General features: G+C 43.1%; 1 protein-coding gene and 1 long non-coding RNA gene across 3 annotated transcripts; one reads left to right on the top strand and one right to left on the bottom strand.

Annotated features, from left to right (window-relative positions):
* Positions 1 to 1,652: 1,652 nt before the first annotated feature.
* On the top strand, positions 1,653 to 13,546 carry LOC144245705 (uncharacterized). Its single transcript, XR_013339401.1, has 3 exons — positions 1,653 to 1,918; positions 9,825 to 9,909; positions 13,465 to 13,546. It is a non-coding gene; the product is annotated as an uncharacterized LOC144245705 (long non-coding RNA).
* Positions 9,246 to 15,381, bottom strand: PRSS58 (serine protease 58). 2 transcript variants are annotated; one of them, XM_077781040.1, is made up of 6 exons: positions 15,319 to 15,381; positions 14,975 to 15,061; positions 12,977 to 13,115; positions 12,495 to 12,751; positions 9,598 to 9,737; positions 9,246 to 9,480 (listed from the first exon to the last, which is right to left on the bottom strand). In XM_077781040.1, the coding sequence occupies exons 2-6, from the start codon at positions 15,012 to 15,014 to the stop codon at positions 9,331 to 9,333; spliced, it is 726 nt and encodes a 241-aa protein (XP_077637166.1). In that variant the 5' UTR covers positions 15,015 to 15,061; positions 15,319 to 15,381; the 3' UTR covers positions 9,246 to 9,330. The 2 variants fall into 2 exon arrangements, with proteins under 2 accessions (XP_077637166.1, XP_077637167.1); XM_077781041.1 differs by having other exon boundaries at positions 9,645 to 9,737.
* Between the last annotated feature and the right edge of the window lie 1,605 nt (positions 15,382 to 16,986).

Here is a 16,986-nt window from a genome sequence, read left to right as displayed (position 1 = left end):
AGGAGCACAGCAATTTAACCACAGGCTCTGAAGGGCTCCACTGCAGACCACTCGGCCACCTGTGAGCTTTGGGAAAGACTTAATCTCCCTCAAACTTGGCTTCTATGCCTATAAAGTACAGACAGTAACTGTACCCAGCTCAGAGCCTGCTGAGGATCGAACAGCACAGTTCTCCACAATATGCCTACATAACAAGCCAATGCATTTTCACACCAGTATCAATGCCCAGAGGGGTGCCACAAAGAAACCGGGAGAAATTCTGGGAGCTCAGGAAGGAGGCAGAATGAGTGTCTCCATATGTAGCCCCTTCACTCACACCCCTAGAATAAATACCCACTTTTCGAATTAGATCCCCCTTACGCAGTGCTCACCACCACCTAACATCTCACACCCCAATCTCCAGCTGATATTTTTAAAAGTAAAATCCTCAGCGAGGTCCTGACCCAGAAAGGACCAGGGTCTGGATCCGCAGCCCTCTGTGAACATTGACTGAAAAGCCATGGCTCAGAACTGAGTTTGCAACCTGAGCAAGGCCATACACAGAGTGAGGGCGGAGCAAGGAGGCTCGGGCCCCAGGCAAATTGGCCCAGAACCCGCAGGCAGGTGTGGGGCGTGGAGAGAGGCCCGGATCCAGGGAGCTCTGCAGAGATGGGAGGCTGGAAGGCTGCTGCGCCACTCGGCTTCTGGCTCGGAACATCTCTATCCCAGAGGGTGTGGACCAGAAGAGCAGGTAACTGGGGTGCAAGCTGGGAGAGAATGAGAAGACATATCAAGGGAACCTCGGTCCTGATGGTGGTCTGGGTGGCCCTGAGGCTGAGCTGCCGGCAAATGCCCTTTCCTCGGCGCTTGCGGAGAGGAAGTTTTGTCCACTAGGGGGCACCATCTGCCCGTAAGTTCTCCATCACCGGCTCAGACTGAGAGTCTGGCAGAGGTCACAGGTGAGTCCTCTCTCGGCCCCTCTCCGGTTTTGTGGTGAACACCAGCGCAGCTCTGGAGGCCAAGAACGGTGATGGGGACCCGGGCTAGAGGCTGGCTCAGGGCACTGGGGACATTTGGGTATCTGTTCCCTGATCCCTCCAAGAAGGGGACCTCTGAGAACTCTCCCACTTCAATTCTTGGTCAGAGGCGGCCAAGAGGCTGGCAGGGCAGAGAGGCCTGGGCCACAGGCTCCTAAGGAAAGCTGAGGTCCTCTGCTGGCAGCTTTTGGAACTACAGCCAAGCCCCTCGGGCTGGAGCTATGAAAGGCACCATGTTCTGATCGATGGGCTCCCTTCAACCTCAGGCCCCGGGAGCTCCCTGGAGACTTCCTAGATGCAGTTCTGTTCACTTGGACCATGAACCAGGCCTTAATACCACTTCTAGACCCTCGACTCCTTGGTGACTAAACTAGCCCTCCTAGATTGGCAGATGGAAGGGATTCACAGGATGCTTTTTGATTAGATTCTTTTTTTTTCTATCCGTTGTTATCCAGATGGTTAATACTGATCTATGTGATGTAGTTTCCTGTCTGCAGTCTGGTGAGAGTGATTTGTCCATGTCCCTACAAAGTATATTTAGCTTCATTTTCTCATTCAATACTTTCAAATGCCCTATTAGGCCAAGTACCACCATTTGTTGCTTTTTATTTTTGCTTTTATTTTGATAGGGAAGTGGATGCTCAATCACTTGCAGGACCTGCCCAGTGTCACGTGGGTAATGGTCGTACAGCCAGGACTCAAGTACAGGAATTCTGAGTCAGATCTGTGACTCTCAACACCTTTGATGCTGCCTTTTTGTGTAATGAATACATTGCCACCGGGACAAGACAGGTGTGATTTGGAAGGCATCTCTAACCCCTTCCAGAAAGGCGGCTCCCATCGTGGTGCAGATGTGGACGGAGAGCACAGAGAAGTCCACACGCGATGTGGCAGCAAGTCAGGTGAGTGTCCTGCAGAACCCCTAAGTACCCTGCAGACTTGTCCTAGGGGTCGGTGGGTCCAGATGGGAATAGACAGTTATGCATAATAAATCTAACTATTTGGAGGGGAAGGTAATATATTTTGATGGTGTAAATTAAGATTCTGCTCTGTGGTTATCTCCATAGTTTGGGTTAGTTTGAAGCTTATGGAATTCCAGGATGGGCAGGTAAATACAGGCACCTAAGACAGCAGTCTTTGTTCCCCTTTGTCTCAGCCATCTTCTCAATCAGTACAGGCGCAGAGTACCCGCTCCGTTTTCAGTCTTTTACTAGATATGGGGTGGCTTTCAAGAAATACCAGGCGTGTTTCCTCTTTACCACCTCCAAATTTCACCCCTCTCTCTTCTTCTTTATTCTTTCATTTAGAAGGTCCCCGGAGAGCAGACAGCATGAGCTCAAAGTTTCACTTGCAGCTCTGAGAAGCAGAGGAAGGAGAATGGGGCTTCTCTGTTATAATTCAGATTCCTGAGCCCCAAACAGAAACATAGCCCATATTTACGGCCCCTATACCGTCATTTCAGGGCTCCTGAGCAGGAGAGAAAGGGTAGGTCTCCTGTGAAGGCAGGGGCTTAGATACAGGTGGGCTTGGGAAGAGGAAGTTGATAATGGGTTCATAATTATTGGGGCTTTGGGATCCATGCAAGTCCCTTGAGTTTAAGCACACATCCATGAGTTCCCTGGTGAGGGCTTGTTAAGGATAAACTGGAATAAAGTGGAGGTGGAAGTCAATGAATCCTGACATAGATGAGCAGTTAGCCAAGCTGAGGAGAAAGCATGGAATACTAGAAAGCTTAACAAAGTAATGAAGTAGTTAGGGTTGTGAATTTAAACTTGTTTTTCTACTTTTGTGGGTTATCTTCATTATGTACAATGAGAGTTTGGGATTTCTGAAACTAGGGAAACATTTCAAAAATGAAGCAACCCTATCTGGCAATTGACTGTCTAATTAAACAATATTACAAGATACTTGTCTTGCAGTTATAGATTTTTACCTCTACCCAAATAAATACAATAATGTTGTAAAACATCATTTTTATATTTTATACCTAAGAGCCTCTCCCATACAGACTGGGGAAGGCACAGGGGCCTGGCACCTGAGGAAAGGGAACATATATTGGTAAATTCTATCAGATTGTTCTTTGGCTCTCTGATATAACCTGATTTACTTATTTATTTTGTCTGTGTGTGTGGACATGAAAATAGTTTCCATCCCAATTGAAGAAAGACAAACACAGATGTAAAGAAATGGTGACAGGGCGACCTGGGTGGCTCAGTCAGTTAAGCATCTAACTCTTGATTTGAGCTCAGGTCATGATCTCACAGTTCGTGATTTCAAGCCCCACATCAGACCCCATGCTGACAGTGCACAGCCTGCTTGGGATTCTCTCTCTCTCTCTCTCTCTCTCTGCCCCTCCCATGCTCTCTCTTTCTCCCCCCACAAAATAAATAAAATAAACTTTTAAAAAATCATAAAAGAAAATAGAAATGGTGACATTACCAATTATCCCTTGGCAAAGACTTAGAAGTGGGGTTCTCACTTATTGAGTGCCTACTATGTGCTAAGTATTATGTTTCATGCCTTACACAAGTTGTCTTATGTACGACTGGTCCCATTTTAGAGATATATTAAGACAAGACAGGTTAAATTACTTAATTCCTTGCTTAAGGAATTAAAAACTAGTAGTTATTGAAGGGACTTTGCTTCAGATTCTGTGTGTCTCTTTCTCTGTCCCTCCTCCACTCATGCTCTGTCTTTCTCTCAAAATAAGTAAATAAACATTTGAACTCGGGATTAAATACTAAATCTTATCCCAAACCCATGCTCTTTCAGGCACACCAAGCCTGAGATCATCCTTTTGGGCATCTAGAAATGAGATAAACTTACGCTGGAGGGGGAGGTGTTGGAAATCAGAGTGGAGGCATAGCAGTCAGAGCAGGGCACCAACAAAGCTGGCAGAATCCAGACCGCGAAGCATATTGAGGTCTGGAGGGAAGTCAGGCAGGTGGCCAGTCGAGGGGCAGCAGGGCCAGGAGAACCAGCTGGATGGCAGGAAGCAGCAGCAAGAAGTTGTGACAGCAAGAAGCTGGCCCCAGATGGGCTCCCAGCAAAATCTAGGAAGAGTAAGGCAGAGACCAAGGCTCATAGGAGCTGGGGAATCAGACAAGGTTGTCAAGACAAAGACACCATTAATGGAACTGGGATTAAAAGGTAGTGTGGGGGTACTTCACTGCAGGAACGGGGCAGAGTCCCAGTTACTAGATTTGGGCTATTCGGGTAGAGAAGTGTAATGGCAAGTTTGGCTTGGTGATGAGTTACACTTCTCTTAATCAAGGATAGTATTGACCCCACATCTTGGGCTGCTGTTGTAGATGAGGTTCTAGAGATCATAGGTGTACCAACTGAATGGCCCAAGGTAGGGATTTGGGGCTACAGAGAGCCAGCCAAAAGCAAGTTTGCATGCATATTTTATAGTTGAAGCAAATCCTACATGCAATTTACTAACATTTAATAATCTCTTAAAAACAAACCACCACTACCACCAAGTCATAGAAAGAGCAACAGGAGCATTGGTTTGATTTTAGTCAAAGTAGCTACGAGACACCCCAAAGCGAGATAGTGAAGGTACCTAGTACTGCTGAGTTTTCAAAGGGCCTGGGAGCAATGACCTTGGGGTTCCTAGACAGTGTCAGCCCCTGGACTGGCTTCTCTAATCCCCATCTTTAACTTCCAATGGGCAACTTGATCCTCCAATTGTTATAGACAATGACTTCAAATCAAGGCTTTCTTCCACCCTGATTCCCTGTTGAACAGAGCTCATTTTATGGTTTCTGAAATCCTCCTGTCCTTGAAATGGAAACACAAAAGAAGGCTTGCAAATTATAAGAAGTCTTGAAAGGATCATCAGTACGGTAGCTGGCATTAATTTCTGTGCACAACCATAGGCTCTAGCCGAATCTTCACCTTGTTTCTGTAAGATCCTGGCCTACTCACTCACATTTAGCTTTGGGGATCATAGCTTTTCAGCCTTGAGAACAGTGGTTATAGGGAGTATCTTCTTACTCAGTGGAACATGCTCCCCAAATCCTAACCTGTTGTTATGATTTGAGGAAACTGATAACCCCCCCCCCATATTTTCCACATAACTTCTGAACAAATGGAGAGACACAAAGGGATAGGGCAGATGGGAAGGGAAATTCCTGGCAAGGTTACTTATAGAGCTGATAGAGAATATTGCTTAGACATATGGCAACATGGAATTCCCAAGGCTGTAACTTAAAATTAGAAAGATGTATCCCACCACTCAGGATCCTGAGTGGCAGATTCTACCATATTTTCTACTAAAAACATAAAGTGCAAATATATAAACAAATAATCTTACAGATGCCACATGTTCTCCTTTCTCAGTGGCATCTGTCTCCCGCTAAAGGACCCCTTAGATTTTAGTCTAACTTGTTTCAGGAACATCGACAAATGTTAAGTTATTAAGTTCATTTGCTCCTCTTACTCTTAAATGGAAACAAACAATGTTATCTGGTGATGGTTTGGGGCCCTGAAGAGGATTCTTTCAAGGGTTCTCCATAAACATGGGATCCCCAGGAATGAAACTGACAGGAAACTCTATTTCTTATTTGATTTATGTCACAAAACAAACAAACAAAAAACACCTGACAGATTTGATACTAGTGGACCAGTGGGAGTCAGCATCCTAAAATATGATGGGACCCTCCCTAGGTCACAAACCTGTTAGTTACAGACACTGAGTCAGTGCCCACCTGGCACCCTAGAAGATGAACCTTGTTCTAACATTGAGAGCCTCCTTTTTAGCCCATAGAAAGGTGACCTGAGTCTATTTGCTTGGTAACTTGTGCTCTAGGGACAAGAACATAGTTAAATTTTTTGAGATTTTGGTTTTGAATTGATACTAATCTGTGGTGTTTGTGGTGGCAGGGAAGACTTATAATCAGTGCTATCCTCTGATCAGTATGGGGCTTTTGCAAATTGAGGGATAAGTGGGTGATTTTTTTTTTTTTACCTAAGTCTTCCCTAGAGTAATTCAGTGGGGGCTCTGAAACCATCTAGAATTTATTTCCATATTTCCTATGTGCATTGGCAAGGATGGAAGGGGTGCATTTGTTTTCTTACAACTGGTAGAATCTCTACAATATCTCTTGGGTCTGTGAAGTGAGGACTTTTGTTGTAGAAAGGGCTAAGAGAAAGTTGATGGGACTGCCCCTTAATAAATCTAAAACATCAGCACATTGCTGAGATCAGTACTACCAACGCAGACTTGAAATATGCAGGGTGAGAATTAGTGTTATAATCTAATCCAGTTCTTCAGGTGGCTAGGTCATAGAGTGATGGGAAATGATAGTGTTTGATTATCACGTGGTAACACCAATTATAGTTGCTGTTCCATATGTAGCCTCCTTACTAGAGCAAATAAATTCAATCCTTCACACTCAGTATGCAACGATCCATCTGGAAAATGTATTTTTGTACACTGCATTGAGAAGCTCAGAATTAATTAGCTTTCATTTGTCAGGGACAACAGTATGTTTTTACCTCCATGCTCAGGCAGTCATCATTGCTCTGCCCCTGAACCTGAATATAGTCTTTAAGGAACTTGACAATCTCAAAGGGTACCATGCTGATCTGTTGTATTGATGATACCATGTTGGTAGTATGAGATAACAGGAAGTAGAAAGTTGCCTGGGTGTCTTGAAAAGACAGATATGCAATGGTGGGCAGGTGATATAACCAGTGAAATATTTGCACCTGCTACTGCAGGTGGGTATATGTTGGATTCCTCTGTCGAATTAAACATGTTTTGTACTTGTGCTCCCTGCTATGAAGAATGGCATCTGGAGACCTCTAACTTTTATAAGCAACATCTATCTCATTAGGATAACATGCTCTGAACCATTTAATGAGTGATCTAGAAAGCTGCTAGTTTAGGAAGAGAGTAAGTCAGAAAAGACTTTGCAGCCAGCACAGGTTGAAGTACAATTCACTGTTTCTTAGATTTAAACTCTGTTGGGTCAATGGTGCTAGAAGTATCTTTAATGCAAAACTGAATAAGAAAATCAAAATAGAGATCCCAAAACACGGTAGCACGTTCTTGCTCCTTTTTCCCTTTGGGGAAGTAACTTCTGGTTTGCCACTGAGGGCTACTGGAGACTAAATGCCTGACTCCAGATCACCAGTTGGCCATGAAACTTGCTCTAGGTGGGTGACTGTCATTGACTTGGATATGCTCAACAACATTCCATCCCCAACTTATAGTGTAATGGACCAGAGGTAAATTAGGCCCCGAAAATCCAAATAAGGTGCACAAGCAATTGCTCTGGGAAATCTTTCCTTAAGCCACACTATGACCTCCAAGAGATTTCTTCACAAACAGCTCACTGAGGATGGACTTCACTGGTTGACGTTGATACTGATTGCACATCTAATGAGAGAATAAAGCCCCTCCGAGGGATGCAGTACCCCTGGCAGCCTTCTTTCATCATGGAGGGAATAGATATTGTCCTTAGTGAAAATGACATAGTCTGTGTTTGGTCTTTCTGTCCCTTGCCACCTTCCCAGCACCACCATCCTTGAATTAACTGAATGCCTTATGTATCCCACAAAAAAAAGGAATGGATTTTCCTTTTTAAAAATTTTTTATTTTATTTATTTTGAGAGGGGGGGGAGCAGAGAGAGGGAGGAAGAGGGAGAGGGAGAGAGAGAGAGAGAGAATATAAATGGGGGAGGGGCAGAGAGAGAGGGAGAGGGAGAATCCCAAGCAGGCTCCATGCTGTCAGCACAAAGCCTGAGGTGGTGCTTGACCTCATGAACTGTGAGATCATGACCTGAGCCAACATCAGGAGTCAGGTGCTTAACCAACTGAGCCACCCAGGAGCCCCAGAATGTATTTTCCAACCAAGGAAGTCACAATGGTGAGACAGTAGGCTGATGCCCATGGAATGCAGCGACCTTGATGTATGCATTGTCAATCTAGAATCAACTAGCCTTATAAGATACCCGAATAAACTACTTAAATAGTAGCACCATTTTAAGGTGGGAAACATCTCCAGAGGGTGAGGTGCTCTCTTGCAAAAACCATCTGTTTCTCCACAGCTAAAATGTCAGTTAATACCATATCTGAAGGTGACGCTCTCACAATTGCCTTAATAATCCGTACACAAAATGTTGCTTTTCAGCACTGCAAGCTGGGCTTTACTCAGTTCGAGGACGAGATTTCCCACTGGTACTCTGCTTCCTGAGAGGAGTTCCCTTGTGCCCTAGCTGGACTGTGAGTTTCCTTCCAACGGCCCACGCATAGTGGCCACGGGCAGAACCCTCTCAAACTCATTTTTGTTTTTGTGCTTTTTTAAAAAATAATTTTTTAATATTAATTTATTCTTGAGAAAGAGAGAGAGAGAGAACATAAGCAGGGGAGGGACATCGAACCCAAAGCAGGCTCCAGGCTCTGAGCTGTCAGCACAGAGCCCGTCGTGGGGCTCGAACTCACAGACCGCGAGATCATGGCCTGAGCCGAAGTCGGTCGCTTTACTGACTAAGCCACCCAGGCGCCCCCATTCTTGTGCTTTAAATCCTAGCTAACTATCAATAGAAACTCTCAGGTGGTAACTGGAGCTGCAGGAGTGAAGTGAAAAGACAGGGAGGGAGGAAGGAAACTGCAAGGCTAACAGTTACAGAGAATGGAGTCCGTGCAGCAGCAGGCATAGTAGAGGGGACAAGCATGTTTTAGCAAAATCTGGCCCGAACTCCCAGTTACATCTGCCGTGTCCTATGCCTCAGTTCACTTTGTTATTAACCTCTCACGACTCAAGTCTCTACCCAGAATTCTGCAAAATGAATGACCAGGGTCTATGCCTGGTGTAGAAAGCCATGTGGGCAAGGAGAAACAGAGTGCAGTACCTCCTATAGTCTCCTTCTTAGGAGCCTTTTCCCTCACCTGTACCTCTAATTAGCTCTCTCTTTGTCAGATTTCCCGTTCCCTTTTGGCATGTGTCACTCAACAAAAGCACTCGTTAATTCGGTGCAAGTAGTAGGGATTTGTCACCCGAAATGGCTGGACGGCCCTATTTTTTTTCATTAGGTCAATGATCTCTTTGTTAGAACACAATCCCACTTGATAAACTTCAACTGCCTAAGGGGTATTGAGTTTGGCATCTTTATCAAATGGGGAAGAAAAAGGCTTATCACGTAAGGCCACAGTCCAGGGGTGTACAAATCACTCACCCTGTTGGGCAGAAGTGAGACAGGCATGGCTGACGCAACCCAGAGCATCTTCTCAAGGTTTAATTGTGAGGCTGGACACAGGGACAGGCTCTGTCACGTGATCCAGAATTCCTACCATGGGAGCTCAGTTGTTTTCAATTGTATTTCTAATCCAAGACATGTAGGTAAAGATTTTAGTATAGATGCCAACATCAGCTCTCAAAACACATCCGTCTGCAAAAGTCAATATTCCTTGAAGGACCCCATTGCAGACAGCTGGGGCGGCTGTGACTTCCTACCAGGGGGAGGGGAAAAAAAGGGAAACTAGGGTTATCTTATCTTTCTGGCAAAAAAGAAAAAAAAAAACACAAAAGAAATAAAATGGGCAACTAAGGCATTAAGAGCACACTACCCTGCAGGGCAGCCTCCTTCCTGGCACGATGCCCAAGCACAGCATACCTTCTTGGATCCTATAGGTTTTATAGGCATCGTGGCACTCATTCATAGAGATTATGGAGATGTTCACATTCTGCAGCGAGTCGGGCTCTTTGGCTGGAAGACAGAGAGACTAAGAGTCAGTAGATAACAAACCTCCCCTTTGCCTTGTCCTCTTTTTCAACATGTTTCTTCTTCTGGCAGAAAGGAAAAGAGATCAAACACTGAGAGAAATCAAAACCGCGGCTTCTGAGACAGCAGGAAATGATCAGATTAACAATTTCTCACGGTACGAGTGTCTCTCTCTTTATACAAGAGATTAAATTCTTGGAAGTGACATAATTATGAGACATTTCTGCAATGAAATGAAACAAATTACTTTAAAGATTTTCTAGAACTTTAAACATTTCAAGAATATCTTTCGACGTGGAATTCTTATTTATTTTTTGAGCTTTTATGTTTATTATATGTCTCTTAGTTGAAATTCATCACTGACTCCTTTTTAAAATTTTTTGTTGAAATTTATTTGACCTGTAACAATGTGTAAATTTAAGGTGTATAATGTGTTGATTTGATGCATTTATATATTGTGGGGGTTTTTTAAGTTTGTTTATTTTGAGAGAGAGAGAGGGAGAGCAGGGGAGGGGCAGAGAGAGAAGAAGAAGAGAGAGTCCCAAGCAGGCTCTGCGCTGTCAGTGTGGAGCCTAACATGAGCTTGAACTCGCTAACTGTAAGATCATGACCTGAGCCAAAGAGTCAGACGCTTAACCGAGTGAGCCACCCAGGCACCCCGATACACTTATATATTGTAATAAGATTGCCATCACAGTTAATACCTCTATCATGTCACATAATTATCATTTCTTTTTTGTGGTGGGAATAATGAAGATCTAGTCTCTTAGCAAGTTTGATCATAATATGATATTGCTGCCTCTATTCAATATGCTATGTCTTAGGTCTCTAGGACTTGTTTAACTACTTGTTGTAAGTGTGTACCCTGAAACAACATCTCTCTTGTTTTTAGAGTTTGAAGGAATTTAGAGAGCCTAGTTTTTCATTCGTCAGATCAGAAAAACTCAGTATCTGCTAAAAAAAATATTTTATAAACCAGATTAAAATAAACTGCATTTTTCAAAATTATGTCATATCTCTTCTTGACCAAGTAACACAATCCAGATGAGCCAAACATACTGCTCACCAGAGGGACATTTACCTATTTTCAAAACTCAAATTGGCTGACTCTCAGAGGTCAAAGAATTTCTACCTGTGTAGAGAACATAATGGTAAGTGAAATAAACCAGACATAGAAAGACAAATACTGTATAATCTCACTTCTGTGTGGAATCTAAAAAAGCCAAACTCACAGAAACAGAGAACAGAATGGTGGTTGCCAGAGGCTGGTGGGTGGAAGATACAGGAGTATGTTGATCAAAGGGTACAAACTTTTAGCTATTATGTGAATAAGTGCTAGAGATTTAATATACAGCATGGTAGCTACAGTTAATAATATTGTACTGTGTACTTAAAACTTTCTTAGAGAGTAGATCTTAAATACTCCCATCACACACACACGCATACATAAAGTAAGTATGTGAAGTGATGGGGCCATCATTTCCCATTCTGTATGTATACCAAAATATGATGCTTAAATATATACAATGTTTATTTTTCAATTGCACCTCAATAAGGCTTGGAAGAAAAGAATTTCTACTTTTTTTTGTGTATTCAAGTAAATATACCTCAAGGTCCGAACGTATTTCCCAAAGAACAGTTTAAAAAGGTTGGAGCAACAGCAACATTGTTAGGATAACTGTATAGCTGCCTCTTAACTCCTATAAAAGGAGAATTGGGGTGGATGGATAGGTATAGTCTGACAAGCTTGGCCAACATAAATCTCCTTTTCATACTATAGTGTGTATAGCATATAGTGAATAGTAAATACAGAAGTAAGCTTACTCATGAGTGAAATTGTACTAATAATTCTTCCTAAAGGTCTATCATAGAACTGTATTTTATATACAAGACCATAGTTCTGTTTTCCTTATAAGCATCCATCCTACTCCCATACTTCACTACTCTCTTGATTAATAGCTACAGACAGTGGATTCAAACTTAGAAAATATTGGGATGGGTTAGTGGGCAGACAGGCTCGAAACTTAGAAGTCAGAAATCTGTCTTAATTTGCTCAAAGTTTTTTCATGGAATCTGAAGTATGTGATGTCGGAGAAAGCTGAGGTAGAACATGTAATTCAGTAGGTTTAAATTACATAGAGGATTTCCACTGATACAAATCATAGCCATTCTTCAATTTTGTAAAGAAACGAGTGGATGTTCAGAATGTCACCATTCAAACAGGTTTCACAAATATTTTCCTCAAGCTTTTAATCATTTTTTGTTGTATCGCAATCTTGCATATAGAACCCCTGCCTGTTTTTGCACGGTATTACATATTTATCTTATGTTTAATGCGTTAATATTATTTCGTGACATTTCAAGGCTTTAAGTTTTTGTATTGTCTAATATAGTTTGAAAACATCTGATATAGTTTGTGCCACATTTTGGAGTTCAGAAAATTGATGCCCCAAAAGCAAAGCAACCAACCATCACACGGCAAATGAAGGCTAGAATACAAATGTCTTCTTTCCACTGACACCATTTCTATCATGTCTGAAGCAAAGATGGTAGCAGGATACAGTGAGGTAGGAGACTCAAAGGACTCCTCCAGTAAGGTGCAGGGAAAGGGAAAAGAGATGACAAAATGAATTAAGAGGCCAGAAGGAAGCCTCATTGGGAAGAATGGCAGAAGCCAAGAGTAGAGAAGGAACAGAAGCATCTCCTACCCTGAAAGGAGAGTATTATCCTGAGGTCACTCACAGACATCACATAGGTTGTAGGCCCACGTGGAGACCATGCACATGGCTTCTTCAGGGGCAGGTTCTTCAGGCAGGCTGACCAGCTTCACATAGTCGTTGAGTTCAACATATTCTCTCAGCTTGATTAGCATCAGGTCATACTCAATAGAAGTGACTGAGAAGTGAGGATGATGAATCATCTTCTCGTAGCCAACTACTTGTATATCTTTTTCGTCGTAGTTTGATGGATTCGTAACCCCCAATATCACCTGAAGCTTTCTGGAACAATGTAGTTGTTTGAGAAAAGATTTGACAGAGATTACTTATCCATCCTGATGGGCCTTTATTAGCCCCTTCCCACAGACCTCTTTCTCTACCACTGACCATCCCCAGAAGGCCTCCCTAACTCCCACTTAATTGAACAATGACACCAGGCAGGGGTATGGGTTTGTGCCCAACCTGAAAACCCAAAGCGTAAAGTGGTGTTGGGGGCTTATTACTTACGGTAAGTTGCAGTGTGCAGCTGTGATCACCCATAAGGGGTGAACCAGAACTCCAGCGCAGGGCAAGTAATCAGATTTCAAGTAGACCAGGTATGGAGGAGTGATACCAGTTAGGTAATCTGGATCAAGAGCCAGGGAAGCTAGAAAGAGAAACATAGACAGGAAGTTCCGAGTGGTTTTCAGGGATCACTGGGAAAAACAAAGTAAAATTACTTAATACGCTTATGTCCCCCCATCCTTCTCTCTAATACCTTTATCTGTAAACTGAATTTGTAAACTGGTTTACTTTGTTCTAAAAACATGAAGAAAATGATACACACATATCAATTTTCCCTCATTTCTGTAAATATTTTTCAAATTAAAATATAGGTTTTCTAAATACTTTCTACAATTCAGCGAACATATGTTAAATCAACTCATAGAGAACTTTCTGTTTTTACCTTTTTTGGGAATGCTTTTATCAATCTCATCCCTTTCCTCCCACAACAGTGAAAGGCAAAACAATACAAGTGCCATTTAAATAACAGACCAACTGCTAACAGAATCTGAGGAGGGGGAGATAATTTATTCATTCATCAAGTAAGTACTGGGAACCTATTACGCGCCAGGCTCTGTTTTAGGTGCTTGTTACACATGGGGAATGAAGCAGATAAATATCCCTGCTCTCATACATTCTGATGAGAGGAGACATTCAATAACAGTAAACACAATACATAGGTGAATGATACAGTGTGTTAGATGGTGATTGGTGCTGTGGAAAAAAATAGTAGAACAAGGAAAGAGGAAAAGGTGGTACTGGAATGTGCATGTGTGTGGTGGCGCCTTATGTAATATTACATAGTGGTCAGGGTTGATGGGCCTGTGGATGGCATGAGTGGTGATCAATGGGATGAAGATGAGAGAGTTAGATCATCAGGTATCTGGGTCATTGGGGCTCCAGGGAGAGGAAACAGCTGGAGCAAGTATCTAAAAGCTTGTTAAGGAGCATCATAGAGGCTGGTGGGGCTGACATGGAAGGTGAGGGGGAGAAGAGCAGGAAGGCACAGAGATTAAAACAGTGACGTTGTGGGGCACCTGAGTGTCTCAGTTGGTTGAGCGTCTGACTTTGGCTCAGGTCATGATCTCACGGGTTAGGAGTTCAAGCCCCAAGTCGAGCTCTGTGCTGACAGTTCAGAGCCTGTAGCCTGCTTTGGATTCTGTGTCCCCTTCTCTCTCTGCCCCTCCCCCACTCAAATCTGTCTCTCAAAAATGAATAAATGTAAAAAAAACCTAAAAATTAAAAAAATAAAACAGTGACGTTGTTAGAACATGGACTTTGTTCTGAAGGAATGTTGAGCCACATCAGGGTTTTGTGTAAGATAGTGACAGTTATTTCCTCGTGGATAAGCGTTGAGTGCAAGAGTAGAAAACAGAGAGGTCTGTTAGGAGAATAATGTGATAATTCAGGAAGGAGATTATGGCTTGGCCATCGTGAGCAGTAGAAGTGATGAGATGTGATTGGATTTGGGATATTTTTAGAAGACAGAGCCAACAAAAATTTTCCAAACAGATTGAATGTGGGGTATGAGAGAAAGAGCTTTTAAGCATACCTCCAAGGTTTTTGCCTGAGTAACTAGAACTTGCCAGGACAATGCCAAATACCTTCTAATGCTTTGCGGTGCCCATTAGTTGGACCTCTGCTTTCAACCCCTACCTCCATTTCTCATTCTTCCCTGTGCACGTTGGTCCTGTTCTAGACAGGCCCAGGGTTAGGCCAGTCTTCCTTGGGAGCAGGTCTGGTATTGGGGTGTCACCATCCATGTCTCCCCAAGAAGCATACAAGCAATCAAGCTGAGATGAGGCACATGGGCAGTGGCCCGGTTGGAAAGCTGGTGGGGATTGTAGTGGTGGTGAGGGAGAGAGAATCTGTTCTACACTTGTAGTCTGGCGCAGTACCTTCTATCTTTATCTATCTTTCTTGATTCCTCCCGGATTTCTTATTGGCAAGTCTTGAACTCACCACTCAGGTTCAAGAGAGTCCAGAAGAGGATAAACTTCATATTGATGTTAAAAGCCTTTTCAAAGGATGAGCTTCAGCCCAGGGTCTCTGGAAAGGATGGAGAAGAGGGGCAGAAAAGGACTCAGTAAGATATAGCAAGAAGGGGTTCTAAGAATTCAAATGTGTCATCTGAATTCTTCCAATGACAGGACTTAGCTCCAGAAGAGGTGTCCACCAGTCAGAGTAAGGGGTGGTGTCAGGTATCAGAAAGATATGAACAGAGATCAGGTGATGTGGTCCCTGACACAGTAGAGAATGGGTATGAAATACAGCATTTTTGTTTTCCTTTTCAGGGGGAAACATACCTAATCTGAGAGATGTCAGGGCTCACAGTCTTTCCATAGCCCCTCCTCTCTGCTCTGGCCTTTGTGAGGCTCTGCAATCATGGCCCTCTCCAAACTATACTCAGGACAGTGGCTCCTCCCCTCTGTGTGATGCTAACCCCTGGTTGTGTGACACAGACATTTGTCTCCAGTGGCCATAACCCAGCCCCCTGGTGCTGGCCTGACCCCTGTGCCTGACACTGAACTCCTCCTTGAAATATATCAGCTTTTCCTTTCAGGTCACTGCTCATCCACTCATTTATTCACCCAGCCAGCCATTTTTTTATGTGTCTGACTCATGCGAGGCTCTGTGCTCACTGCAGAGGATGCCTAAATGTGAAAACACTGCTCCGCCTTCAAAGAGCTTATACAAGAGTGGGAGTGATAGGTACATAGACAGGCAATTACAAAACAAAGTATTCAGAGCTCAAACTCTACCTATACCACCATGTAGGTGGAAATACTTGCAAAACACATAATCTGTTAAATGATTTGTATCCAAAGTATGTAAGGACATTTTTTGAAATGAAAACAGACAACCCAATTAAAAAGTGGGCTAAATATCTAAACAGATACCTTACCAAATGCATTCATCTGCTCAGGCTGCCATAACAAAACACCACAGACTGGGTGGCTTAATAAACAGACATTTGTTTTCTCACAATTCTGGAGGCTAGAAGTCCATGATCAAGGTGCCAGCAAATTCATTTCTGGTGAGAGCTCTCTTCCTGTCTTGTAGATGGCCACTTCTCACTGTGTCCTCATGTGACATTTCCTCTGTATTTATGTGTTCAGAGAAAGAGAGCCCACTCTCTCGTGTTTGTTTTTTTTTTTTTTAATAAGGACACTAATCCGGGCACCTGGGTGGCTCAGGTCATGATCTCATGGTTTGCGGGTTTGAGCCCTGCGTTGGGCTCTGTGCTGCCAGCTCAGAGCCTGGAACCTGCTTCAGATTCTGTGCCTCCCTCTCTCTCTGCCCCTCCCCTGCTCATGCTCTGTCCCTCTCTGTGTCTCAAAAATAAATAAAGGTTGAAAAAAATAAATTAAAAAAATAGAAAATAGGGACACTAATCCTACAGAACAGTGCCTCACTCTTATGACCTCATTTCACCTAAATCACCTCCCTCTGGAACCTGCTTCCAAATACTGTCACTTTGGAGTTAGGGCTTCAACATATGAATTTTGGGAGGATGCATTTCAGTCCATAACAACAAAGATGATACACAGATGGCAAATACCATATGGAAAGTTTCTCAACATACATTAGGGAATTACGAACTAAAGCAACAATGAGATATCATTATGCGCCTGATAGAAAGGCTAAAGTTTAAAATAGAACACCAAATGCTGCCAAGGATGTGAAACAACAAGAATGTTTATTTATTGCTGGTGGAATACAAAATGTACAGTCACTTTGGCAGACAGTTCGGTGGCTTCACACAAACTCAACATAAGCTTACCACACGATCCGCCAGTCACACTCTTGGGTATTACCTGAATGAGTTGAAAACTTATGTCCACAAAATCTTACACATGAATGATTAAGCAGCTCTAGTCACAATTGCCAAACCTTGGAACCGACCAAGATGTCCTTAATTAAGTAAAAATGGGTCAATAAAGTGTGGTACGTCTGCCCTGGAATATAATTTA

Source organism: Crocuta crocuta, unplaced genomic scaffold (genome assembly GCF_008692635.1).
Source record: "Crocuta crocuta isolate KB4526 unplaced genomic scaffold, BGI_CrCroc_1.0 scaffold228, whole genome shotgun sequence".
Taxonomy (NCBI): Eukaryota; Metazoa; Chordata; class Mammalia; order Carnivora; family Hyaenidae; genus Crocuta; species Crocuta crocuta.
Note: the sequence above shows the minus strand (reverse complement) of the source record. Positions and strands in the feature narration are given on the sequence as shown.